Source organism: Heterocephalus glaber, unplaced genomic scaffold, assembly GCF_053883595.1.
Source record: "Heterocephalus glaber isolate CG9 unplaced genomic scaffold, H.glaber_assembly_v1.0 deba00000594, whole genome shotgun sequence".
In the NCBI taxonomy this organism is placed as follows: domain Eukaryota; kingdom Metazoa; phylum Chordata; class Mammalia; order Rodentia; family Bathyergidae; genus Heterocephalus; species Heterocephalus glaber.
Genome location: NW_028258151.1, coordinates 22,442,452 through 22,468,845, shown reverse-complemented (window position 1 = coordinate 22,468,845; position 26,394 = coordinate 22,442,452). Strand labels below are relative to the sequence as shown.

The 26,394-nt window shown below is 44.3% G+C and overlaps 1 protein-coding gene across 7 annotated transcripts in view; it reads right to left on the bottom strand.

The window, feature by feature from the left end:
• Positions 1-716: 716 nt before the first annotated feature.
• Kiaa1549l (KIAA1549 like) overlaps positions 717-26,394 on the bottom strand; it is a 287,464-nt gene continuing 261,786 nt past the window's right edge. For all 7 annotated transcript variants that reach the window (XM_087205545.1, XM_021264381.2, XM_087205546.1 and 4 more), the window contains 4 exons: positions 19,549-19,646; positions 13,220-13,368; positions 12,252-12,403; positions 717-6,805 (listed from right to left, as the gene is read on the bottom strand). In XM_087205545.1, the coding sequence (XP_087061671.1) occupies positions 6,524-6,805; positions 12,252-12,403; positions 13,220-13,368; positions 19,549-19,646 (681 nt within the window). In that variant the 3' untranslated portion in view covers positions 717-6,523. The remainder of the gene's footprint in view (positions 6,806-12,251; positions 12,404-13,219; positions 13,369-19,548; positions 19,647-26,394) is intronic.

Below are 26,394 nucleotides of genomic sequence, written 5' to 3'. Positions count from 1 at the left end.
GCCACACCTGCTCCCCAGGATCTGCACGCACTTACTGATGGAATGGTGAGCCTTCTGCAGGAGCCCACGTGCCGGTCTGCTTTCACTTTTTGTTATGAATGAGTCTATCCTGGCTTCTCTGGTCTTGACCATCCAGTTTTGACATGTGTGGATTGTTTCTTTTGAAATTTCTTAGAGAAAAAAATCTCACTGGCCTTGCTATGCACTGAGCCACATTTTTGTGGCTGGTCAGTCTCTGAGTCTGTGACTCCTTGGTAGAGCCTTTTCTGTTCAATCAGTGTAACCCAGCGGGCAGAGCAGGCTGGGTAGGGCTGAACATAAGGCAGGCCTCAGGATTTCTGGGAATTGCACAGGGCAGGATGAGTAAGTGATCTTGGGAGTTTGTTCCCAGACCATTGCAATGCCTAGACTCCTTGGTAGCAATGGGACTTTTTGATGCTCCAAGGGTACCTAGAGATTGGCTTTTTTGGCCTGGGGTCCCAAGTGCTTCTCTGGGGCCTGTGAATGGCCAATAGTGAGCTTTTATTTTTGTTTTTTTCTGGCCCATGAGCCCATGCTCTGAGCTGGGATGGCTTCTGAGACCACACTGGATCTACCAGGTCTGCTACTGTTCTCAAGGGATGCCTAGCAGGCACTGCCCTGTGTGTGGGTGGTGACTCTGTTTCACCATCTCACCATCTGGAGGAGTTGGAATGAGAATCAGGCAGGTTTTGTGATATGAAAGCCTTTGTCATTTTATTTTACAATAAAAAATTCTAACAGCATATGAACACTGTTCCCGGCAGAGGCAAAGGATGTACAAAGTTAATTAGAAAGCAAAGCATTAAAATAACAACAGCTACATTCAAAGCTTCTGCTCAGTACTTTGCCTGATGTGTTTAATGTGGTTTGAAAGAATCACTGATCTGGGTTTTTCACCCAGAGTGAAAGCACAGGTACAAGTAGTTACATATCCCCCAAATCACAGATGACAACAACAATAACAGCAACTCCCATGTGGGGCTGGCTTTTGTGGGCAATTCCAAACTTAGGAATTTATTTGTCCTTGACAAGAAGTTGTCAGGGAACACAAGATAATATAATTTACTCCAGTGGGTGGGTGGAGCTAGAACACTTTGCTAGATAAAACTGAATTGCAAAAGCAACAATTTAGTAAGAATTCCTTCAAATGTACTTCTCAAGCCATTTTCAGATATATTATGCTATGTGCTCCTCCCAACCACCAGGGGAACTAGGAAGTACAGGTGGTATACCCATTCACCAGGTGAGGAATTAGAGACTAGTTTTAAATGAGTTGCTCAAGGGCTAGAATATTTACACCTGTTCAAAATTGCCAGTCCACAGACATTTCTCTGATTCTGTTTAGTACAATTTTTTCTCCATTATATTTGTATGTGGGAAAAGGTGAGTTTAGACATAAGGGACAAGGGGAAGGTGAGGCCACAGTTAATTTATGTAAAATACATTTATGGCCTCCTTCTATAATTTACAAAAGCCTGACCAGGGTCAGAGAATGAAAATAATCAATTTCTAGATTTCATTATATAATGGCTCTCAATAAAGTATGGGTTTGACCTTTAGAGACAGATTCCTGCCTTATCAAAATATTTTATTTGTGTAACCTGCAGAATCAAAGCAACTCAATATCTTCTAAGAGAATTTGTTTCTGACACAATTATACTTCCTAAATATTACTTTTCAGAAACTCCCTACATCTTAGCTTTTACCACCAGCTAGCAATCTGTTAACAGTTCACCTAAGAAATCAAGAGACTTTTCAATTTTCAGATACTAACTTCTTATATCCAGAAGGTCAGAGCTAGTATAATATCAGTTTCACTTGAAACCAATTTTGTTTCAAAAGACTCTATTGAGAGGTTCATTGGTTTTCTCATCCATGCAAGTGTGTGGTTGTGAGCCACATTAATAGCACCTGAGCTAAGATCATGCAGTTCAATTTACAAGTATTTATTGTCTGCTGAGCAGGACATTCTGCTAACTGGGCCCTGCTTAGAAATCCCTTGGTAGGCCCAGTAGCAGTATCAGATAACTGGTGTTGGGGTGGGAAGTGGCGGGGAAGTTCTGGCCAATCTTGGAGGTTCAAGTGCATGCATTCCCACTTGCTGCACAAGTGAGGGATGCCCTTTCCTCTCTGTGGCACTATCCATAGGTGTTGCCCTCTAGTACTGGCTGCTGGGTGGCACCCTAGGAGTACTGGTCAAATCCAGTCTGTAGCAGGTTCCTTTCGAAGGTCCTACCCAGTCTCACTCCTTCCTCTGGGTACCAGCCCCTAACAGAAGTTCCTGCTGAAAAGGTCAATCCAGGGACCCACACTTGTATGACCCTTCTTTGCCTCCTTGGTTACATCTGCTTGGATAGGCACCTGACCCCAATGGCTCATCCAGAGGTAGATGAGCTGGACCAATCAGATTCTTAGCAATTTGCCTATGGCAGCACAGAGATGCTAGGCAGAGTGCTGGGCGCTGAGGAGGAAAGGTTGTGTGGAGTGGGTCCTGGACTGGGTTTGTCAGCTACATTTGCACTAATGAGAAAGTGTGTTGGCCAAGGGCAGCAAGATATCTGAGCAGATATGCAGAGAGAAACAGATGAAAGAGAGCACAAGAGAGAGCCACAGCAAAGGTGCAAGGCAGCTCCCCTCATCCGTTGCCTGTTGGGAAGTTGTGTGTTATTTCTATAAAATGTCCCTGTATTCTTTCAGTCAACTCCTTCACTTGAGCGAGTGTGGAAAACTTCCTCCCCCTCACAGTTCCTTGTCTGGAATGTCTTTGGGGTTGGACAAAAGAGCAGAATTTAACTTCTAACACTTAGACCCCAGTCAGTCACTACTCCATGTTTAATTTTTATTATTCCCTAAGAGTCTTTCACTGTATTTTGAAAGTGAAGTCCACATTTTTTTCTGGTATGTGGTAGGAGAAATTTAAAGTTCAAATCCTGTTCTCAAACTTTAAAAATAGTATCTGTTATTTTATTCATTAAACTTCGAGCACTTGTGTGTTATATAGTAACACATTTATATGTAACCAATATTTACATTTTTTGATTTATTTCTCCAATTTCTGCCTAATGCTAGAAAAGCATTTATTTTTGTTAGGTATTTAAATGCCTCTCCCTTTCCATTCTAAATACTCTCTCAGAAAGTTTTTTTTTTTTAAATCACACATCTAACAATTTCCTTTCTTCCATGAAGATCATTCAGAAATTACATGCCCTTTTGCTGGGTTCTTAAAATAACAAATGCACAATATAACTTCTTTAGGACTGGAGAAGCGATTCTTATACAATCCACCCTTTAGGAGGCAACTTCCTGTTCCACAGGTAACATTTGCCATCTTGTTATTACATGAGCCTCAGATCATTGGTACCAGGTCACACCACAGACCTCTGTCTCCCTGTACTGCCTGCTTCCTCCCCCAGGGTGAAAAACGGCACTGCTACCTTTCAGTGACAAGCTGTCAGTACATCCCTGCCTGCCTGTTGGATCTAGGGTACTGAGAGAGGGGAAGTCACACCCACAGTTTGAACAGCATCTGAGGATACCATTTCCTTGATGTCCTCTCTGGAAAAAGCCAGACTGCATTTCTTTTTCATGAATGCAGAAAACTCATATCAAAACCAGTGCTGAAAAAACCATTTATTAAGCCACAAAAGTATTGTCCTCTATACACTATATCCAAAGTTCCTTACTCAATCATCGTTTTTTCTCAGCAAGAGCATTATGAAGTCCCTCACAGGACCTTTGTCTATTTTGTAAACTTTCAGGGACAGTTAAAGAAATGTGTCACCAACAAGCATGCAGGCAGCATGGTAAATGGAGAGCAGACTGGATCATGAATCAGCAGGGATGGGCTTGATCCTTGGGTTGGTCACTCCATTTCTCTGGACTTCTGCTTCCTCCTCCATGGTGACCGATATTCTTTATGGCTTCTGTGACTGTCTGGAGGATCATGATAAACACTGAGTTCACTGCTGTCTCCTTAGGGTTCTTATGGAACCCTATTTTCACTTCCATGAAGCACCTTTTACCATCTGCCTTTCCACTTATCCTGGTATCTGTCAGCTCCATGAGGTCAGGAGACATCAGAGAAGGGACCACATCTTAGTCCCAGAAAATTGAAAAATGATGGCTCTCTCCCCTTTGTTGGGAAAACAGGAACAGATTTTTCTTCATACACGTATTATTTCCTCTCACTTACTTTTCTTGAACCTGCGGTGTCTAGTTTAAGAGACTGTCTGATTTAGCATGCTATATCTTATTTTTCTCAAGGGACTAAATATTTCATAGTGTTCTGTGAAGGCTGCAGTGATTTGTAGCTCCACTGTCTTAGCAATCTGGAACCATACCAGGGCAAACTCCAGATTCATGACCTGCAATCACCGGAACATTCAAAGCTCAGACACTGTCTTTTGAAACATGTACATATCTTTCAATGACACTAAGGTCTTGAAACTTCACTTTCACATACAGTATTTCCAGACATTTACCAAATAGACAAAGTACTGGGTTGATATCATTGCACTGATGAAATATTGGTGTCATTTATAAAGTGGGACAATGTAGCTGACTTTATCAGACTCATACCATTTGCATGAAAAGGCTGAGTTTCTTTGGCTCTTTGTTCATTCAAGTGCATCGAATGCCGATTTGGATAGACCTAGGCATTGTGTTAATCTGTCGATAAAATCTTGCACCGTCCACAGTGTTCTGCAAGCTGATTTAGGTTTTGGACTACAACAACTGGCCATTGGTAGAAATATACCATATATACACATGGAAATTACAAAAATACATTTTATTTATAGCTGATTTCTTTTTAAGTAACAAAAACTAATACTATGAAAGATCAACCAGCATACTAAAAGGAGACTACCTAATATCATCTGAACAAGGGACTTGTTTGAGGAGTCCACGATACGTTATCTCTGAACATTCCAGAAAGGGCAATTGGCCACTGGGAAATAAAAACAGCTTCTTGGAAAAGTCTGTGCTTTGACAGTTTGAATCTCCCATTCTAATCAGTTCCATTCCTACTCTTCTCTCAACTTTTAAATTTCCACTTTCTTCTTTCTGGTAAAGACCAAAGAAACTCATGAGGACAATGGACAGATGGACTCAGAAGGGAATGGGAACTGCTGAAGCTAGATGGGTCATGGGTGAAGGCAGGACAGGACCTCGCTCTCCAACAGACACCAAATAAGCCCCCAACACCATACATGCTACCCAAAGTCAGGAGCCGTTTTGCTTGCATTCATGGAAGTCAGTGGCTGGTGGCCCAGTCCTGTGGGGCAATGTCCTCCACTCGGAACTCTGGAGGCCAATTCTCTATGCCAAGAAGGGTGACCTGGAGCATCACGGTCACAGGGTAGCAGCCTTGCCATTTTGACAAATGTCCATAAACTATGGAGACTTGGCAAACTCCATACATTTTAAAAAGAGGTTATTTACATTTAAATTCAAATCAACAGATTTTCTACATTCAGAAGCTTCTATAAACTGAGGCTGCAGCCCGGAATAACCGAGATCCATTGGTCCCATTTCTAACAGGAATCAATGATGATTTTCTCTTACACCCCTTGGCAGAACAGGCTGTACATCGGTGTTGAAGAGACAGAGATTTTCTTGTAAAAGTCAATGTATCTTTTAGCTCTAAGAGAGAAGCTCTGTTCTCAGGCCAGCTTCAATGCAGGCAAAGAAAAACCTCTACAAATACCTATTTTTCTTTTGTAGGATCCTAAAAGCTCTTAGCACCGATTCTCTTTCATTTTAATCCCAACTCTCAGAGTACTCTATTTCCAAGTGACAACAGCTTTTAAAAAGCTGGTCGACACAAACCCACCATTCTTGCTCATCTCTCCCGGCCTTTAATCAACTGTGTGTGTGTGTGTGTGTGGGGCAGTCAGGACTATTTATACGTGCAGCCATTGGTACATCCAATTCATTTGACTTTGAATATGAACCTTTAAAAGCAAAGAGACTCAAGTTTCTTGGCTGGACTCAGTGTCTGCTTTATAGAGATGATTTTAGCAATCACAGTCACAGCTGAATGAGAGAGAAGACAATCTGGGGCGTAATCCACACTCCTGCATTGCCTTTAACACAGAAAAGAGTTAACATGCAGAGGTCACCAAAGATAGAGCTATATTCTCCCCTTCCTGGTGATTTATTCAAATGTGGCATTGGACAAGAATCTGTAGATTAGTGAGTGCCTCTCTTGACTAAGGCTTCTTGGGAAAAAAAATACCCGCCGGTCATTCAACATAGCAGAATCTGAAACACATGGTCCCAAGCAGGACCTGTGAGCCACGATCAGGTGTATGAGCCAAGATTCCAGTGGCTCATGAGTTTCCTCTGTTTCCCAGAAGCACCACTGTTCATCTTTTCGGAAACTGAAGGTGAAGAAGACTCACCCGTTGTCAGTGTCTCAGGTCCACACACAATAGGTGTGAGGACCTCAAAGCTTGATTCCTTGGACTCAGGAAGTGCAGAGCCCCATGGGGCTGAAGCGTTAGACTTGGAACTCAAACATGTCCGTCTGCTTCTTGGCCAGCTTGGCCACCTCCTCTCGGATGGCTTTCACGAGGGCTGCAGTGGAGATGTTGGTCAGAGGAGCGTCGGACGGGTCATTTTCCGCCAGGCTCTGCTGTGACACCGCCGCAGAGGGCATGGGGGCCTGCTCCAGGCTGGGGTGCAGGTTGGCTGGCTGGCTGTACTGGCGCGGGAGCCTGGAGGGCGAGCTCTGCTGATACCGTGACCTAGGGTAGGCCTCGATGTACCCGGGCAGGGGCACCTGCACAGGACGTCAGGAGAGAAGGGAAGAGAGTGTGAGTCACAGGACACGCTCAACAGGGGCCTAAGGACAAGGAAAGGGCCTCTCTCTCAGAGGAGAATGGAAGCCACATACCGTTGTCCAGATACAAAGCCTGAAGTCAGTCTGTTTAGGAACAGGTAAGAAAAGACTCGCTGAATGTGCTGGTTGGATGAATTAAACAGATACTTAAAACCTGACTGAGAGGATTAGGAATACATCTGAGTCTCCATCTGAACCTACTTGGAGTCCTTATTTTAAGCACATTTCAGCAAACAGAACTATAGCCAAGAAGCTCAGGGGAGTTCTTTTTCCTTCTCTTTCCCCTCCCTCTATTCCTCCCCCCCCCCCCCGCCCTTCCTTCCAATTCTTCCTTCTTCTCTCTCCCCACTTCTTCATTTTCCAGAACTGAGGATTGAACCCAGAGCCTTCACAGTGAGCTACACCCTCAGCCCTTTTTTTTTGTTTTATATTTTGCAACAGGGTCTCCTTAAGTCAGTAAGTTGCACGGGCTGGGCTAGAATTTGGGATCCTCCTGCCTCAGCCTTCCAGGGTGCCAGGATTATAGAAATGTGCCACTAAGCCCAGCTGGGTTTCTTATGAATAATAATAGCTAGCACCCATTCCAGACATTATCTCATTTAATTCTCAAAGGAACAACCTAGGAGGTATCATTATCCTTATTTTACAGATGCAGACACTAAAGCAAAGAGTGCCACAGTCTAGGTGACGCAGGTAACAAGCTCAGGAGAAGTGCCGGGACAGGTGTGTCTGCTTCCAAGTGTTGTCAATGAATCCCTGCACTACATGTCTTGCATCCGGGATATGATCTTGATTTCTTGAAATGTTTTTCTTTCCATTAAAAAGCAGGAGACACACCATTCTACACTTAAATGTTATGGAACTTCCGGGAATAAGGGTAGATCAAGGATTTGGAATTTAAGAGTGACTCTCTCCCGGAAACAGTGCCACATACAGGGATCCTGTCCCCGCTTAGTCCACAAAGACCTTTATATTCCCCCGGTGCCAACTGGGATGCTGCAGGCTGTGGATAACACAGGGATAGAGGGGCTGCAGGGAAGCCATCATACGTGAGGAGTCAGGCAGCTTTGTGGGACCGGTGGCAGGGCTGAGTCCACTCCCAGGAAGAGGAGGCAGAAAGGGCACTGCAGGCAGAGGGAAGAGCACACGCAAAGGAGGAGTGGGTGGGGGCAGAGAGGGTGGTCCCCAGAAAGCTTCAGATCCAAAAGCCACAGGCTGCCAGGCCGAGGAGTGTGTGCTTCCATAAGGCATCTGCATGTTTTCTGGGTTGCACATGAGGACAACAGGCCGCTCCCTTTCCTAAAAGACATGTTCATCCACCCCAGAGTGAGCCTGGAGCAGGATGACTGTCTTAGTCTGTTCTCCTTGTTATCATAAAATACCATGGACCAGGAAGCTGATAAACAATAGAAATGTATTTCTCATCATTCTGAAGGAGGGGCAGCATGAGGCCTGGGCACTAGCATGGTGGCAGTGGACTTTTAGTTAGCATTCATGTGGTAGGTGCAGTAGGGCTGCTCTCTGGGGCCTCTTTATAAGGGCACTCATCCCATTCCTGAGGACTTTACCCTTAGGCCCTCCCTAATCACTTCCCACAGGTCTCACCTTCCAATGCTATCGCCCTGGGGAGACAGGACTCAACACAACTGGATGGGTGGACACAAACACTCAGACCATAGCAATGGGCTTGTGTGATGATTCAAAATTCTGAATGGGGGAATATGTGTTAGGAAAGTAGCCCCCTCTTTTCCCTGCTGCTCGATGTTCTGAGGACCCCTCCTGAGAAGCCCTGTTTCTGGGAAGCATGGCTGATCCTGGCCTGTGAACCACTGCTGGGTGCCAGGTGCCAAGAGGAGTCTATATTTTAGAAGGACACTCAGGAGTGGGATCCACTGGAGGAAGGGAAGGGGAACAAGTTCTGAGGCTACATCAGTGGTCCAGATGAGAGCTAGTGAGGATTCAAGCAAGGGAAGAAATTGGATCCAGGCCCTGAAGTTGAAGTCTGGGGCTTTGATTTCCCCACAAGCCTTAGCAAAGAAAAACAAAGTGACAAACAGCCCCACAAACAGCAGGTCTCTACACAAGGATTGGTATGTTTCCCTTGCATCCTAGAGGAAAATCAGAGTTGAACTGTCCCAGTCCTCAGCCACAGGAGCTAAGAATGTACAGGTGACTGGGGTTGAAGAAACAGGGTAGGACACAGCACATGCATTTCAGATCTCAGCTCAAATTTCCTTCCTTTTAGGGACCTTCTGAAGCCCGACATTGCTTGAGGGGTCCCTGTAGGGTGTTTCCAGGCAGTTTCTCTAGTGTGACAGTCATCCCCCCTGACGCCATCACCTGTCTGAAACTGTCACGTTGTGAAGGCCAGACTCTGGCTCGCTTGCTTCCTTCTACACACTAGGGCACAGAACTGTGCACAGCACATAGCAGGGAGTCTTTCAGAGCCTAGGGTCTGGGGAGCACAGATGGAAATCACTGAAGAATGATCAACAGGTGTCAAATGTTTAAGAAGGAAGCTGTCACATTCCCTTTCCCTGCAATTCAAATTCAGGTAACTATGCTGGAGCTGAGAGAGTCAGTGTCCAGCTCTGGAGACCCTTCTCTCTCTGTAGCATCAACTCTTGGTGTTAGTGGCTGGGATAAGCAAGTGACTCCTGACCCCACTGGAATGGCTTTGAGGTGACATTAAGAAGTAGGGTAGCAGCAGGGAAGAGGGGGAGATGATCAGCTATTTCTCCTTGAAGTAGATACAGGATGGAGCTATAATGCTTTACTGCCCAAATTTCATGGTCAGTGCCTATGGCAGACATCACCAACTGGTCACAGCAGTTTCCCACTGAACCAGGAAGCTACCTTCCAAATCTCCTCTCTCTAGTATCAAGGATGAAACCTATTTGTCATCCCAGGTCAAGAGGATTTTATTCAAGCTATCTTTCAGGATCAGGAAGATCAGACATTCAAATGAAGGGGGACTTTTCCTTCTCTTTTCCTTTTCCTTTTCTTCTTTTCCTGTGCATTATCCCTGTCCTACTAGGGTGTCTTTCTCAAGCCAACACCTGATCCCTCTATGGTCCCTGTCCTGTCTCTCATGTGCTATAAATCACTTGCCCTGCCTGGCTTGCTCTATGCATGAGTGAAAAATGGATGAACTGTCAAAGCTACAGATTTACTGCATGGATAGTAAAACTTAAATATCATCTACTTGTGGAAAGTGTATGTCTAATATATATAATAATATATATTATATATAATTTTTAGACTCTAAGTCTTCTATGGGGTCGAGCTCTGAACTGATCAAACCATATCTAATGATCTGAATTACTTAGAAAAGCAGAGAATGACAAAAACAGCAGGCAGGCAAGGAAGGAAGGAAAAAAGAAAAGGAAGGAGGAAAAGAAAAGGATATAAGGTCTCTAACAGTGAAAACAGGTCCCATAAAGATTCAGACTTCTGAGGAGCAGCCAAGCCTGCTAGTTCCCCTGTATTTACTTCAACTTTACAAATAATTCTAGCAAGCTCAGACACGCTTTCTTTGCAGATGACAGCACATTAGGAAAAGCACATGTAAGGATGTATTTATTACCGGGAGTAGGGACACTGGCAGTAATATAAAGTGCCAGCTGGGGGCAAGAGTAGGCAAAGAAAATCTGAATTAAACTGGGGTGGTAACTGAAAATTACAGTAGTTTGGAAATACATGACATAGGGGCAATAACCCTACAAACAGCACGAACTCATCTCTTCCTTCCTTCCTTCTTCCCCCCCCCTTTCTTTTTTTGGGGGGGGTTTACTCTTTTTTTTTGGTACCAAGGATCGAACTCGGGACCTTGCGCTTGCGAGGCAGGTGGTGGAACCACTGAGCTAAATCCCCAGCCCTTGGGTTTTTTGACACAAGGTCTTGCTATATAGTTTAGGCTGGCCTTGAACTCACTATGTAGCCCAGGCTGGCCTTGAACTTGTGACAAACCTCCTGCCTCAGCCTCCCAAGTGCTGGGATTACAGACATGTGCCATTACACCTGGCAAGTGAAGCAAGCTCATCCTACAAATGTCATTTTAGTATGATGAGACATCACAGTGCTGCTAAATCATTCATTTAGGACAAACTAAACTATGCTGTATACTTTTTTGAAGAAGGAGGGGGAAGGACTGTATTAGTTTCAGAAATATTTTCATGTAAGATGGCATATATTTTAAATGTTTTGGAAATCAAAGGCGTAAATTCTGGCCAACGTTAATTTCTGCAGGATTATCTCAGGTTTAAAGGTGGCATCACTGCAGGGAGAGCAGATGCCAATGCTGAGCCTAAGCTATCTGGTAGACAGTGTGGAGCCCAGGGCTGTGGACAGAGAAGATCCCCTACCAGTGATGGTGAGCTTTTTAGAGACCGAGTGCTCAGACTGCAACCCAAACCCACTTATTTATTGCAAAGTGCCAGCACTGCAATTAAACCTGAATACTGAGGTTTTAGTTTAGAAAAAACAACTCATACACTTGGCTAGTGTGGTGACAGAGAGGGCTCTGTGTGTCTGCTGCAGCGTGCGTGCCATAGGTAGACGCAGGAGTCAAGATGTTTCCTAACTGTAGCATTCCAAATCCTGAGGCGAACACCTAAAATAACCAAGAACACCAGGGGAACCTCAGGTTTAGCTGGGGGACAGCTTGCCTTTCTCACCCATAATGAGTGATCTCACCAAGGCATGAGCCAACCTACTCTAAAGGCCCCTGTTGGCTTCGCTTGATTTGATTAAACATAGCAGCTTTGACAAGTGACTCCAAAGACTGGTGTGGATACCCAGGTAGGCTCAGACCCTGCCAAATAGTCCTACTTGTCAGGAAGGAAGAAAACAAACGTCCAGGGTAAGCCAATCCTTGGCTAGAAGTCAGGCAGAAGTATTAGGATCTGTCTATGAGATACTTTCAGTACAATACCTCAATTTTTGGCCTTTGATCTAAAATTTTATAGAATTTGACAGCTAAAAGAAACAGATTCAATGAAGAGGTTATGGTTTGAATTGTGGATGTGCCACCTTACTAGCTGTGTGGCCTTCAACAAGTTGCATTGCCTGTCTAGGCCTCAATTTCCTCATCTGCAAAATGGCAGTGATCATGAAAATAATAGTACCTGCCTGACGGAATTGTTGGGAAGATGAAATAAAATGATATATACAAAGCACCTAATTGGTATCTGGCACATAGAAAATACTCATCAGATGATAGTTGTTATAAGAATTTACTTATTAATGTTGCCCTGCTAGGAAGAAATGGAATCTCTCAGAAGACAGGTGGCCGACTTTAGTCACCCAGTCGTAGTCTTTCCCCCATTTTGTTCCAGAAGTACACCAAGCAGGTGAAGCTCTGTAAGGGAATCAGCAAGGGTCTCACCGAATCAGCCCACTGGCTCGGGAGCTCATTCTCTCCCGTGTAGGACATCCAGGCCTGGTTCCTGTAGGACGAGGGAGGCGTCGGGATGAAGTAGCCAGTGAAGCCAGGTCTGTTGGCAGCTGGGATGGCGAACACCGCTGGCACCGTGTTACCTGGCATGACGGAGACGGGTGGGGAGGTCAGAAGAGGCTGGGATCGAGCTCCCCAAGAGCCAAATGAAGCCATCTGATGGACCACCTGGTGGCCTGCCAGGCCTAGGGCCCGAGTAGGGCTAAAATCCAGCCTGCGCCCTTTTCCGGGGTGAGGTCGGCACTGAGCCAGAGGAAGGGAAGCTGTTTTCTATTTTCCCAAATACAGCATGGAGTGGAGTGCTGTGGATTTTTCCCTTCTTCCCACCCCCAGCTGGTATCCCCCCCGCCCCGGCCCTGCATCTGTCCATGTTTGGGGGAGCTGGGGAATCCAGGGAGTGCTGTGGCATTGGGCACAGCTAACAGATGAGATGAAAAAGGTAGGGGGAGGTAAAGGGAGAGGAGTCCTCCTCTTGCAACCCCTGCCACTGTCACCTATCCAGTCAGTATGGGAGGACATGTTATGCAGCAAAGGATTAAAATCCACAGCTTGAGGACTGTAATTGCTTTGGGGAGAAAGGGAATGAGACAGGATGGATAGTGGTTTGAGTAATGCTTTAAAGATAAAACAAACAAGCCCCACAAAATTGAAGTATGGCAAAATGTTACCATGCTCCTTGACTTTAGCATACTTTGGGATTTTGGCTGATCTTGGATCTTTTTAAAGGATTAAGACCCGAAGCTCTCTTCTTCAGTGAGAGCTGGTGGTCATGAGGGGCCCCAGAAACGCAGTGGCTTTGATTCCTGAGAGTGGCGCAGGTAGCATGGATTTAGGGGTCAGGAGGAAAGAAGGTTCAGCAGCAGGGTTTGGGGGAGGGCTTGGGGTGTCTTCCTCCTCACCTGAGTAATTTAAAGCTGACTGATCCAGCTGCGCCACGGACACGGGGCCTCTGGAAACCTGGGCGAACGAGGCACTCTCATGCAGTGGGGCTGGCTCAGGGCCCACGGACTCGGCCATTCGGGTCTTGCTGCCAATGTCTGAGGTGGATCTGGGCAGAGTAGAGGGGCTCCATTAGCATGGGCCCCAGACCATCATTTGGGAGTGGGCTGTTGCCTCTAAGCCTCACAAGGGTGGTATCTTCAGGACTGGACCCACCCTCAAATAACAAAGGGACTTCTGGGGGCATCAGCAGGGCAAGAAGTGCCAGAACTTGCTGTGGCAGTAGTGTGACTTGAGCTGGAGTCATTTCTAGGTGCTCAAGGTCATTTCTCTCCTAAGGGTGGCTCAGTGTCTCTGGGTAGAAATTTAATTTTCATATAAAAGCAATTAGCACCAGGTGTTAGCCAGGGATGGTCAACCTAGCAGGTGATGACATCATCTGCAGCCAATGAGGAGGCTCTGTCTGGAGTGCGGGCATGCGCAGATGCCCTGGAAGGCTGGGGTGGAGCGGGACACATTAGCAGCTGCTACTACTATCAGGAAGCAAGAGGCTCAAGATTCTGTGAAGCCAGGCTGCTCTAGGAGCTGCAGACCAGCACTCTTAGAGCATCATGAATGAGAGAACTGCTACCCTCTTTTGGTCCACAGTCAAGCAGAGAATCAGGCCCATTCATCACAGTATCTTTCCGTTTGGTGCTCAGAAGCCATGTCTGAGGAGGGCGGCCCACTTAGCAGGCACAGGCATCCCCACATACAAAGGGTGCCTTCGTCAGAGACCAGACACCTCTTTTTATAGGTGTCACCTTTCACCTGAGGCAGGATGTCACAGAAGGCCCTCTGACTCCTTGAAAATAAACTTGGGAGGGAGGTAGGGAGAGGCAGATGCAGCAGATAGAAGGCTGCCAGCCCACAGGGCCACTAGGACATAAAGGAGTGACTGTCACAGTCGAGCAGAAGAGAACCACACAAGGGGGAGCATGGGAGGGAGAGGTCTGCTTTCATTACCTCCCCGCCCTGAGCCTCAGTTTCCTCATCTAGGACCTAATGGGGTGGACAAGTTCACCTCAAAAGTTCCTTCTTCATCTAATTCTCTGGGTTTGTCTGAAGGAAAAGTGACCCTTGGATGTCTGGCAGGGATGGCAGATGGTGAAGGAGGGCTGCCACAAAGGGCTGGTGTGCAGCCCTCGAAGCCAGAACTGCCGGGAGTAAGTGAGAAGCCCTGACTCTTCCCAAAAGCAGAGGCTGTGAGGATTTGACTGTATAGCAGGAAGGGTGCTGGTGGCTCCGTATGGGGCCTCCCTCCCTCTGCCCCTCCCATGCCTGCTCCTACAGCCCTTGCTTCCTTCCCAGGAGAATTGCTGGGTTCTGCTCCACACGCTTTTCTGAGACCCCCATCTGAGGAATCCCAGAGCTCCTGAAATCATTTAGGCCACTGCTCTCATTTTACAGATAGAGAATCAAATCAGGCCCAGAGAGGCAAGGTGACTCGCCTGGGGTTACAGAGAAGATCCCTGGCAGATTAGGGGCAGGCACTCTGTTCACCCACCTCACCTTTTATTCATTGGCACCAGGGGTGCTGTCTACGCAGCTGCACCTTCTGAACCACTGGGGAAGCTCATATTTTCCATCATTTTCACAAAATCCAGACCTGTGGTCCACAGGTGGGCTGTGAGGAACACGTTCCAGGGAGGCTGGGAGGGATGGCCAGGCTGGTAGCTCGTGTGTAACCAGGAGCACAGCTGTTTCTCCTAAACCCTGGACATCAGGCTTATCTTAACCTTTCTCGGTGTTCATGGCTTTTGTATTACTTGTCCATCTTTATTAAAAACATGTTTATCACTACAGAGCACAGACTATGTAACATATGTCTCATGTTGAGACAGCTGAGTCCCTGTATTTTAGCCTCTTCCTCTTAGAAGTTAAGATTTGGGGTGGGTGCTCACATGTGCTCCTTCCTGGCCTCAGACCCCAGCCTTAAATGATAAAGATATTTCTAGAGGTGCAAATATGGCAGGAGGCACCCAAATGTGTAGGAGCCACTGTGATGACTTGAGCTGGTGTCATTTCTAGATGTTCAAGGTCAGGGTAGGAGGTTGGTTTTTTTTTTTTGGTTGAAAATGTATTTACTTTTCTTCAAATGATCTTTTTCAAGTAAGAAATAAAAACAGACACGTTGACTTTTCAAAAAAACCCAAAAAAATCCCATAAACTATATACATCCTACAGAAATACAGGTGTAAAAAATGTAGAAATGACATCACTCTACAAGATGGGGCTATTTACAAGTATTGCATTGCTGTCTCTATGAAGTCTCTTCTTGAACGACTCAAACTCTAAGGAAGGCAGGGTACTCTGGAGGACAACCTTCAGAACAGACTCCATTTTTCTTGACAGACAAGAAAATTTCAAGGAAAAACATCAGTATCTACACAGTGCATTCAGTCTGCTAACAGCACTCCATAGCCCAGCTGGCTGCAGAGCATGAAGAGGAGCCGTGTTCAGGAGCTCCCTCAGGAAAACAACTTGCCCCTTAACTGGGCTGGGATGGCAGAGAGAATTCACTGAGCCAGGGACAAAACTCTGGCTGTGGCTTCAGGGAGACCCAGCCTCCAGCATCACCTTGCCATCCACAAGAAAGGGTGGTCTCCCACACCTGCCTGCCCCTGGACAGCACCTAGGAACTTTGAACCATCCTGATGCCTGGGTCCCACCCTCAGGAATTCTGCTTTACTTGGCCAAAAATGGCCTGGGTATCAGGATTTCCAAAGTTCCTCAGGTGATTCTGATACCCAAGATGAAGCATTGCTTCACTACTGCAGGCTTTGTTCCTTCCCCTTCCACTTGGAATCTGCCATCCTACTTCAAACCTCCACCTTCCCAAGGGGTTAATATATTTTCTCACTGCTTCCTGACTGTTGAAAATGGAGCACCTGAGCTCAATGGCCTCAGGAAGGAAGGAATGAAGCTGGAAACTGCTCACCAGTGTTTCAGCCTTATATTGCTCTGTGGGGGAGTCCAGTCCATTCCTGCGACTCCTCCACAAACACCCAAGAGTCAAACAAGATCCTGGGAGGGAGTCAGCTGCATTCCTCATTCTCTACAGTAAATACCCAATAAGCCTATGGCATTTTGTGGCCAACAGCAAAGCTGGTAATCAGTGTGGTAGTACTTTTGGCTATTAGAGAAATTCACCAGCACCAGAAACTGCTTCCTGGGAGGAACAGCTGCTTATTGAAACCCACTGGCCATTTGCACTGGTCCTGTGGTAGTGTCTTCATCAGAGCAGTTCAAAATCATCAAAGAGACTTTTGGTGGGAGATGAACAATAGAAACAGTTCCCTTGTTCAATCAAGCCAATGTCCTATTTTATTTCTAAGAGTCATGCTATTATCAAGTACAAAGAAAACAACTTTATAAATAGCTGTTTGACACTGTGATAGAAGACTTCAATTGGGAAGCAGAGAAAGACATCTGGAGCTCATCCTGAGTTCCTACTATCCATGTAGTTGGGATCCAGTCTAAAAAAGGAGAACAGATTTGGCAAATATACACTCATTGTATCAAAAGTGAGTCTATTCTGGGGGCTACCTGCCCCTCCTTCCTGCAGCCCCTCTGCCCTGCCCATCTGCTCTTGAGACCAATGCCTTTTTCAGTGCAGAATTCACTTAACCTCATTCTTCACCAGACATGAAGTAACTTCCAGGAACAAAGGAAAAAGTGGCAATGTCCAAGTGTATTTATCTCTAAATGAGTCTGCCATCTGGGAACTTCAACCCCTTCCTGCCTCCCTATCAACTCTTCAGCCAAGCAGCTCCCAGAGAAACAGGGCATCTCTGGTTTTTCTAAAAACAGGAAGTGGAAACTCTGGCCTCTCCCCAAGGAAGAGCTTCAGGCAGGCGGGAAGAATGATGTTGACACAGGGAAAGAAATGTAATGAACCCTGGCCTGTCTGGAATGCCCAATGAGAAAGAACACTTCCACACAATTGTAACATTGAGGCTTAAAGTTACTTATGGGTGAGCAAGAATGTTCACCCATTCTTGAGAGCCCATTCTCAAATTCTTTAGAGCCCATTCTCACCCATTCTCTCAAAGGGTTTTAAAAAATGCTCTCATTTCTAGACAAGTTTGCAACGACCTCTAATCCATAACAACACTGTTCCACAATACTACAAATGAAGTAACAAGTAACTTCTGCCCTTTCCTCAAACCTTCCACCCAGAAAAATGTCCTTTTCCCTCTAAAGCCATTCCTCCATTTGGAAAGGCCTCTTACAATGGCATTAGCCCAACTAAGGATTCAGAATGGTGCCCAAGTACCCATGATGCACTTCTCAGGAGCCAGCAGCTAGCCTTGGAGTCTGCCATGCCCCACCTTGAAAGGGCCCTCTTCTCCTTCTAAACTTCAGGAGACCTGAAACATGGCATCCATCCCCCTCCCCTTTTTTTTTTGGGTACCGGGGATTGAACTGGGAACCTTGCGCTTGCGAGGCAGGCACTGGAACCACTGAGCTAAATCCCTGGCCCTATTCCCCTTTTTATTCAAAAGAGGAAGGGTCTTTAAAAAATTAACCAAAGTAGAATTTAATAACACAACAATTTGTTGGTATACTTCATTTCAAATAAACCCCCTTTAAATCAAAAACTTTGATTAATGTAAAAGAAAGACAGTATTTCAACATACAAAAGGATTCATTTCAGGTACTCCTAGTGATCTGGTTTCCCCCATGGCCTTGCCAAATGATTTTGCTATAGGAAAATCTGAAGTGCACCCCAATTTTCCAGGAGCACCTTATATATAATATGGGATTTACCACAGCCCACAGACGAGCTCTAGGCAGGTCTATAAGAAAAATGCCCCAACCATCCAATGGATTATCAGAGAGAAAAAGTTGTATGGTTATGGTCTATGTGCCCAGGAATCAGTCACAAAAATAACTAAAAAGTAGTCCTCTCTTTCCTTTCCCCTCCCAGCCCAACCTGCCTGCTGCTCAGTGGCGCCAAATGGACAGTGACCATGCAGACTACCACAGACCTACACAACAACATTTATCCCTCACTGTTTAGACACTTGCATGCTCTTGTGCTCTGGTATTTGACATCAACATAAGTATATTCCAAATTCACTGTTACTAGGCTCCTCGTACTTACATACTCTGAGGAAATTCACAATAAATATTTTTATTTATTATTAAGCATATTCACCTGTTGGTGAATAATTAGAAATGAAAACCATATTTTAGGTTTCTTAAAAAAACACAAAATTCCCATGACTATAACAACAAAAGGACAAGAAGAAAGAACCAGGCACTTCCGGTAAATTTGTTTTCTTCATCTCCCTTCCCCTTCCTCCCTCCCCCATAATGAACTGGTTGGGCAAGCTTGCCAGGGTCTGTGGGTTTCAGAACTTCAAGTCTTTCTGCTTAAAAAAATGAGGTAAGAAATTTCTACCTGAAAAGTAAAACTGACACATAAACCAATCCAAGGTCTTCCCTGGCCCCTAACGCCACCATTATTGCTCTAAGTTGGAGTGTTTTGTCTGTTTGCTTTTAATGTGTGTTCAAAGTCCTTATTGACATTCTAGCTGGCCCTGTGGTTGGTTGGCCAAGGAGAAATGGATGGGGACAGGGCTTGGTCAGCTGCCCCCAACTGGTCTGTGCCTACCTGCTTCCCACACGTGTGGCTCACCCAGCCCTGGCTGGGGGCCAACTCTGCATTCTGGGGCTCTGCGACTGGTTCTAACAGCTGCAGGAGGTGGCAATGGGGCTGTGCAGGTATGGCGGGCTGCTGCGGGCCGAGTGCACACTCACAGACACTGGGAAGCTGAAGATGAACTGTGAGGTCGGGGTGGGGGTGGCTTTGCCCTGTTCCTGAAGGGGGCTGGAAGGGCTGGCAGCCTCCGCAGCACAGGATGTGGCCAGCACCTGGGACTTGAACTGCAGCAGCTGCCCCATGAAGCTGAAGTTGGGAGAGATGATGTTCCGGTGCTGCTTAACTAACTGAAAGGCCTCCTCCAGCCAGGGTATGAGGCTTTCAAGGCATGGGTCAGTTAGCTGTGGCTTTGTTGCCTGTGGATTCTCAAGGACTTTCTATTGAGAAAGGGTCGAGAGTCAGTCGACTCTCTGTGCTCCCTACTTCCCTCCCAGTACTCAGGTGCCTATGCAGGTGATGTACCTTGAGTGGGGGAGGGCATGAAGGAAATTTGCTGGTACTACTCTCCTCAGGACCAAGTAGCACTGGGACAAATCTCTCTCAAATGTTGCAAACAAAGCAGAGAAAGGAATGTGTTACCGTCTGAGAGAAGCAACAGCCACTGGCCCAGTCCGGGGAGGTACAGGCGGAGGCGGAGAGCCCATGACCATTTCAGGAAGCTGGGAAAACCTGTAGGCCTGGGAAATTGACAAGTAAATAAGAAGGAGATATGTTAAAACCCAGCATCCATCAACACACAGGTTCATTTATGAGGTATTATCAAAACATATGGCGAATGTGTAAATTTACAAAAAAATTTAAGACACATTGTAATTAAAACCGCACTCAAAACACTTTTCCTTGCTTCAAATATGCTGAGCCCATCATTCTTGCCACTTTCTGAAGCAGTCCTGGAAGTCCTCTTTCATGTCTTTAGTTGCTCTGGTCATGGCTACCTTGATGTCTTCAACCAATTCAAAATGTTTATCTTTCAAGGTGATTTTGATTTTGGGGGAAGAGCCAGAAGTCACACAGTGACAGATGAATAAGGCAGATGAGGACACATCGCAATGATTTTATGAGCCCACCTTTTTGTTGGCTGGCATTTGGCAGCAGCATTCGCTGTGTTCTGGACCACATGTTGTAAAGACACTCATGAAAGAGGACTTTCAGAACTGCTTCAGAAAGTGACAAGAATGATGGGACAGCTATGTTCTAGGTGAGAGAGATATTTTGAGTGGGATTAATGGCAATGTGTCTTTTACTGTAATTTTAAAAATTTAAACACTATATTTTGATTCCCCCTTGTATAGAGAGGAAGTCACACTTTCCTTCCTACCTCAGACTTATTTTGGAGATCTTCCTTACCATGTTCCCCATCCACCTCTTGTATTTCATCTCTCTCTACTCCTCCATTTTCTCAAGCTACTGTGACCACAGAGCCATTCAATGTTCTTAGAACAGTCAAATTCTTTCCTGCCTTGGGCTTTTGGTACCTACTGTTCCTCCTACCAGGGATATTTTTCTCCTACTTTCTTCCATGATTTCATTCATGAAGTCTTCATTTTATTCATCCTGCTCCACACTGCACTTTTTCCCCATTTTATCTATCCTTGTACTACTTTTCACTATGGCAATTACTACTTTGGAATTTATATCATTGCTTATTTATTATTTGCCATCAGCTAGACTGTAAGGGTGATAAGGACAAGGGTTTATTGTCAGTAATGTCCTTATGCCTGGAATGGTACCTAGTATATAACCAACGATCGAATAAATATTAGATGAATGCATGAATGAATGAATCATTGAATTGTTTTACTTTCTCATGGAAGGCAGGTTTAGTTCAGGAAAGCAATGGGTTTGTGGTCAGGAGGCAGGTGTGGCAGTTCTGATAAACTTTTGGTCCCTAGGCAAGTCAGGTGACCTCTTGGACTCCAGTGTTCCTTTCAGACTGGGGACACTGATGCTCTGGATGTTCTTCTCAGAGGGCTACTGAGAATACAGGCAAGTCAGTTTGGGCACAATCTATAGAGTGCCAGCCAAAGATAAGGAATTGGAATGTCACCAAAGACCTTCATCACTGCATAAGGGGATAAAGAAAAATGGACAGAGATGGACAGGGTTAGAAAGAGCCACACCACAGCCTTCTTTAGCAAGAGAAAATATAGAAATTCTCCCTGGGAACACAAAGCTTAACTTGTGATTCGGAACACAAAGTTTAATTTGTGATATCTCTTCTCTCTCTCTCTCTCCTGAAAGAAACTGAATAGGGTGCTAGGAAATGATGGAAAGAATCCCTTGTTCTTTGGTTGTTGGAATTAATGTTACTAAAATGGTCATATTACCAAAAGTGATCTATGTATTCATTGCAATCCCCCATCAAAATTCCAATGATGTTCTTCATAGAATTAGAAAACACAGTCCTAAACTTCATATGGAATCAGAAAAGACCCAGAAAAAACAAAGCAATCCTCACCAAACAGAACAAAGCTGGGAGCATCACAATACTGTTATCCTACAAAGCTATAGTAACAAAAACAGCATGGTACTAGCACAAAAACAGACACACAGACCAATAGAATGGAACAGAACAGAAGCAACCCCATGCACTCACAGCCAACTGATTTTTGACAAAGGAGTCAAAAACATATATATATATATATATATATATTTTTTTGGTACCAGGGATCAAACTCAGGTCCTTGCGCTTGTGTACCAGGCATTGACAAAAACATCTATTGAAGAAATGATAACTTCTTTAACAAATGGCGCCAGGAAAACTGGATATCCACTTGCATAAGACTGTGATCAAATCAAATCAAACTGGATCAAAGATCTAGATGGGAAACAATCAGAAGAGTGCAGAGGCAACCTACAGAATGGGAGAAGAGTTTTGCTAGCTACTCTTCTGATAGAGGACTAGCATCTAGAATGTATAGAGAACTCTAAAAAAATTAACTCCCATCTCTTTCTTTAGGCTTCACACCTTCCAGATCTCTCAAAAAATAAGATGACAGGACATTAAACCCAAAAGCATCAGGACTGAAAGTAGCAGTGGGGGAAATCCTTAAACAGAAGCTGAATGAAGTTCCCCTGTAGCATGACAGGTAGCCAACTGCCTACTTATAAGGGCTGACCCATACAATAACAATGAGATCCTGGATAAAAGATGCGTTTTAATGCATTGTGAAAACTGCAAGATAGAAGGACAACTCTGGCTACCTTTCCCCGCATCTTAGCAAACTAAAACAAAACCATGAGATGAAACCAGTGGTGGAAAAGTGAGTAATTAGCAAATACAAAAGGAAGAGTTGCCCTAATAGACCAATGCCAAACTGACAACCAAGTGAGATCAAGCCTGGGACAGGGTAAGTTGAGGCAGCTGAATCTGAGAAACGCATCCAACCTAAAAGGGGACTCTCATTGGGACCTTTTGGGGGCTCACACGCAAGCAATTGTTAAGTCCTTCTTGGAGGGGACTGTCCCTAAAGTAGGCTCTCAGATCAGCACAAATTCAAATCCAAAACCACAAAATACCCAGGGAGAGAAATGAAAGTCAGTAGAAAAAACCATAGACTTTAGAGTTTGAAATTTCCAAATACAAACCAAAAAATGACAATTTAAACATGTTTTTAAATATAATTGGCCGAACAAAGAGATATTATTAGGAATGATCTGGAATACTTGATAACTTTTAGAAGTGGAACATGATTATTGAAATAAAACACCCAATGCAGGGGAATTAAATAAGAGATTAAATAATAAGATTTGCCATTAATGGAGTAATCTATCAACCTATTATATTAATAATATAATTATATAAATGTATATTATTAATCTATAAATAATATATTTATTATCAATAGTTCGATCTATTAAACTATGATATATCAGTAATATATAAATAATATAATTATTGTGTTATATTATTAGATATTATAATGAATGTATTAATTAGTTATAGATCAACTAAATAAGAGATAATAGAGTTCACCCAGCCATTCTGGACCTTATCTTTGTGTTTTGTTTGTTTTCCTTGTGGAATAAGTCACTGGCCTAGCTCCTGGTCTTCCAAAAATTTCTTTAGCCACAAAACCATTCTGTTACAGAGATGCAAACAGAGCCTCTTTAGTTGAAGTTGGAGTGGAAGGGATGGCTTGGTAAATCTGATCCTTTACTTACTTTCATGACCGCCCCCTGAGGACCTCCTCGGATTCTAAAGTTTTGCACACAGTTTGAAAATTATTGCCCTGGAAGACCTTTCAGCTTTATATTCTATGATCATCAATAAACCAACAACTAAAATGCTCCTTTCCCAAATTAAAGAAAGGGGTTCACAGCCCCTCTTCTTTCCTCTGGCCTTGTGTGTTATTCAGCAGAGGAGGCCGACAATCTATTTTTACCTCTGGCTCTTGGAAGCCTTATTCTGTAGTCAACACAGTTTCTCAGACAAGAAAAAGCTTTCTATGCCCGTCTGTCCTACAGCAGCTCACCAAGAGATCTGATTAAAAGTTCTGAACTTCTGACAAGCACCAAAGGAGTTCCCTTCTTTGGAAGATTTTTCCAGGTATAAGGCATGACTGCATGGGACATCAGCCACCTCTGGGATGGATCCTTGGGCTGTTGGGGCAGCCAAGGAGGTCACATTAGTATATGTGCTGCCAAAGTGAGCACAAGGAGGCCACATTAAAAGCCAAAATACAGCCTATGCCATGTGCTCACTGGCTGAAGGCATCCACCTATGCTGTATGTTACAGTTTAGATCTTAAATGATCCCCAAAAGTCTCCTGGGTTCAAAGGTTGGACATTTGGAAGATGACTGGATCATGGGAGCCCTACACTCATCAGTAGGATAATGCACTAATGAATTTATGGCGGAATGTGATGTTAGGAGGTGGGGCTTTGTTGGAGAAGGTGGATCACTATAGGTGTGACTTGAAAGGGTGTATTCTTGTCCTCCACTCCTCTCTTTTCTCTGTGCTTTTGGCTGCTATGGTTTGAGCAGCTTTCCTGAGTTGTACCCTTCCACCATGCCATTTCTGCCTTGGAGCCAGAAACATGGACTGGACCCTCTGAAACTGTGAGCCAAATAAATCTCTCCTCTTTTAAATTGCTGGTGTCAGGTATTTTGTCCCAGTGTCAGGAAAATGACTAATACATTGCATCTTCATACCGTCCCTTGTGAAGGTTCTCCAGGGTTGTCATTACATTCTAGCTCCCTTTCTCATATACAAAGGTAGTTTGGTACTCATCATCAATTGGTTTTGGTTCTGGGAGGTACAACAAGTACCACACAAACTGTTTCAGCTGGAAAGGGTAGGGAGTCATGAGGCAATAAACACCAACAGGTTCTAGCTTGTGTATTGAGTTCTAAATGAACTATGAATACTAAATAAACTACAAGTACTGGGGGCAAAATTTTCCCATCAAATCGTGTCAAGGGCCAAATTTGACAAGTTTTAAGGCAGTCAAGTACTAAGGTATGATTACATTTGGAATCTGGTTTCTGTTGACAATCTTGTGACCAGGATCCCACTGGAAGCTATCACTTAACACTATTGCCAGGTTCCAAGTTCCCAGGTCCACGATATTTGCTACAAGGCCTAGCCCGGCACTCAAGGGAATCATCTTTTGGGGTCCCTGCCTTTGGACCAGGAGACAGATCAGAGACTTGGAACTGAAGACCACTTTTATAAATAGGTTTCAGGTCTTCAAGATGAAGGAGGCTGGGTGTGATGAGAATAGGGTAATCGTTAGGGCTGATTTGTTTTTGTTTGATTGTATTTGCAGTAATGGGGATAGAACCAAGGCCCTTCACTGTGAACTACATCCCCAGTCCTTTTCTGTTTTTTATTTTGAGACATACCCCAATGTAATTCTCCTAGTTACTTTTCTTTCTTTTTTAAAAATTAATTTTATTTGGTACATTATAGGTATACAATATAATGACATTCATCATTGGAAATTTGCACCTTTACATAATCTCTCTTGGTTCTTATTTTTCCCCCTTCCCCTGGCCTCCCTTCAACCCTTCCATTCCTCCTTATTTACAAAGACTTTCTTTCCAGTTTTTCATTTTCTCATATTAATTCCATTTCCTTCTTTCCTTTCCCCTACCCCTCCCACTTCCCCTTTGCCCCTTTTCTTCCTATCTCACATTATCTATTATACCTTTTAGTCCTTACTTACACTCTCAGTTTCTCATACTAGAGAAACTATTTGGTATTTACACATGTGTGTCCTATTTATTTCACTTAAGAGTATCACCTCAATGTGTATCCACTTAGCTATAAATGTCTCTAATTTCTCATTTTTTATGGCTGAGTAGTACTCCATTTTATAAAAAAAAACCCCACATTTTCTTTATCCAGTCTCCAGTTGATGGGCAATTGGTCTGCTTCCAAGTTTTAGCTATTACAAACTGTGTTGCTATGAACATGGGTGCACATATATCACTGTGGTATGATTTTTTTCATTCTTTAGGGGAGATACCCAGCAGAGGAATATCGGGGTCAAATGGGACTTCCAGTCCTAGTTCTTTGAGGTATCTCTATACTGATTTCCACAGTGGTTGCACCAGTCGACACTTCCACCAGCAGTGGAGCAGGGTTCCTCTTTCCCCACAGCCCAGCCAGTATTTGTTATTGGTTGCTTTCATGATAGCAGCCATTTTTTCTGGGGTGAAGTGGAATCTGTCTTGTTTTCATTTTTATCTCTCAAATGACCAGTGATGTTGAACAATTTTTCATATGCTGATTTGCTCTTTCTCCTTCTTTGAGAAATGTCTGTTCATTTCAGATGCCCATTTTTGGATTGGGTTTTTAAATTTGGGAGGTCTGATTTTTTTAAGTTCTTTATAGATTCTAGACAGTAGACCTTTGTCTGAGGAACAGCAGGTAAAAATTTTTTCCCACAATGTGGGTTGTCTCTTCACTCTGTTGGTGGTTTCTCTCGCTGTGCAGAAGCTTTCTAATAAGAAGAGATCCCACTTGTTGATTGTTTGTGCTAGTTCACGGGCAACTGAGGTTTTGTTCATAAAATCTTTTCCTACACCAGTGTCTTCAACAGTTCTACCTAACCTCTCTTCCAGCCGGTTCAGCGTTTCTGTTTTAATATTTAGATTTTTAATCTATTTTGTTTTTAGTTTAGTGCATGGTGAGAGATATAGGTCTAGTTCTAATCTTTGGCAAGTTGAAGCCCAATTTTTCCAGCACCACTTATTAAAGAGGCTATCTTTCCTCCAGTGAGGGTGTTTGGCTCCTTTGTCAAAGATGAGGTGGCTGAGTGTGTCTGGTGTTGTTTCTGCGTCTTGTAATCTGTTCCACTGGTCCTCAGGTCTGTTTCTTTGCCAGTACCATGCTGTTTTTATCACAGTAGCTTTGTAGTATAGTTTCAAGTCGGGGGTTGCGATATCCCCTGCCATGTCTCTGTTTCCTAGGATTG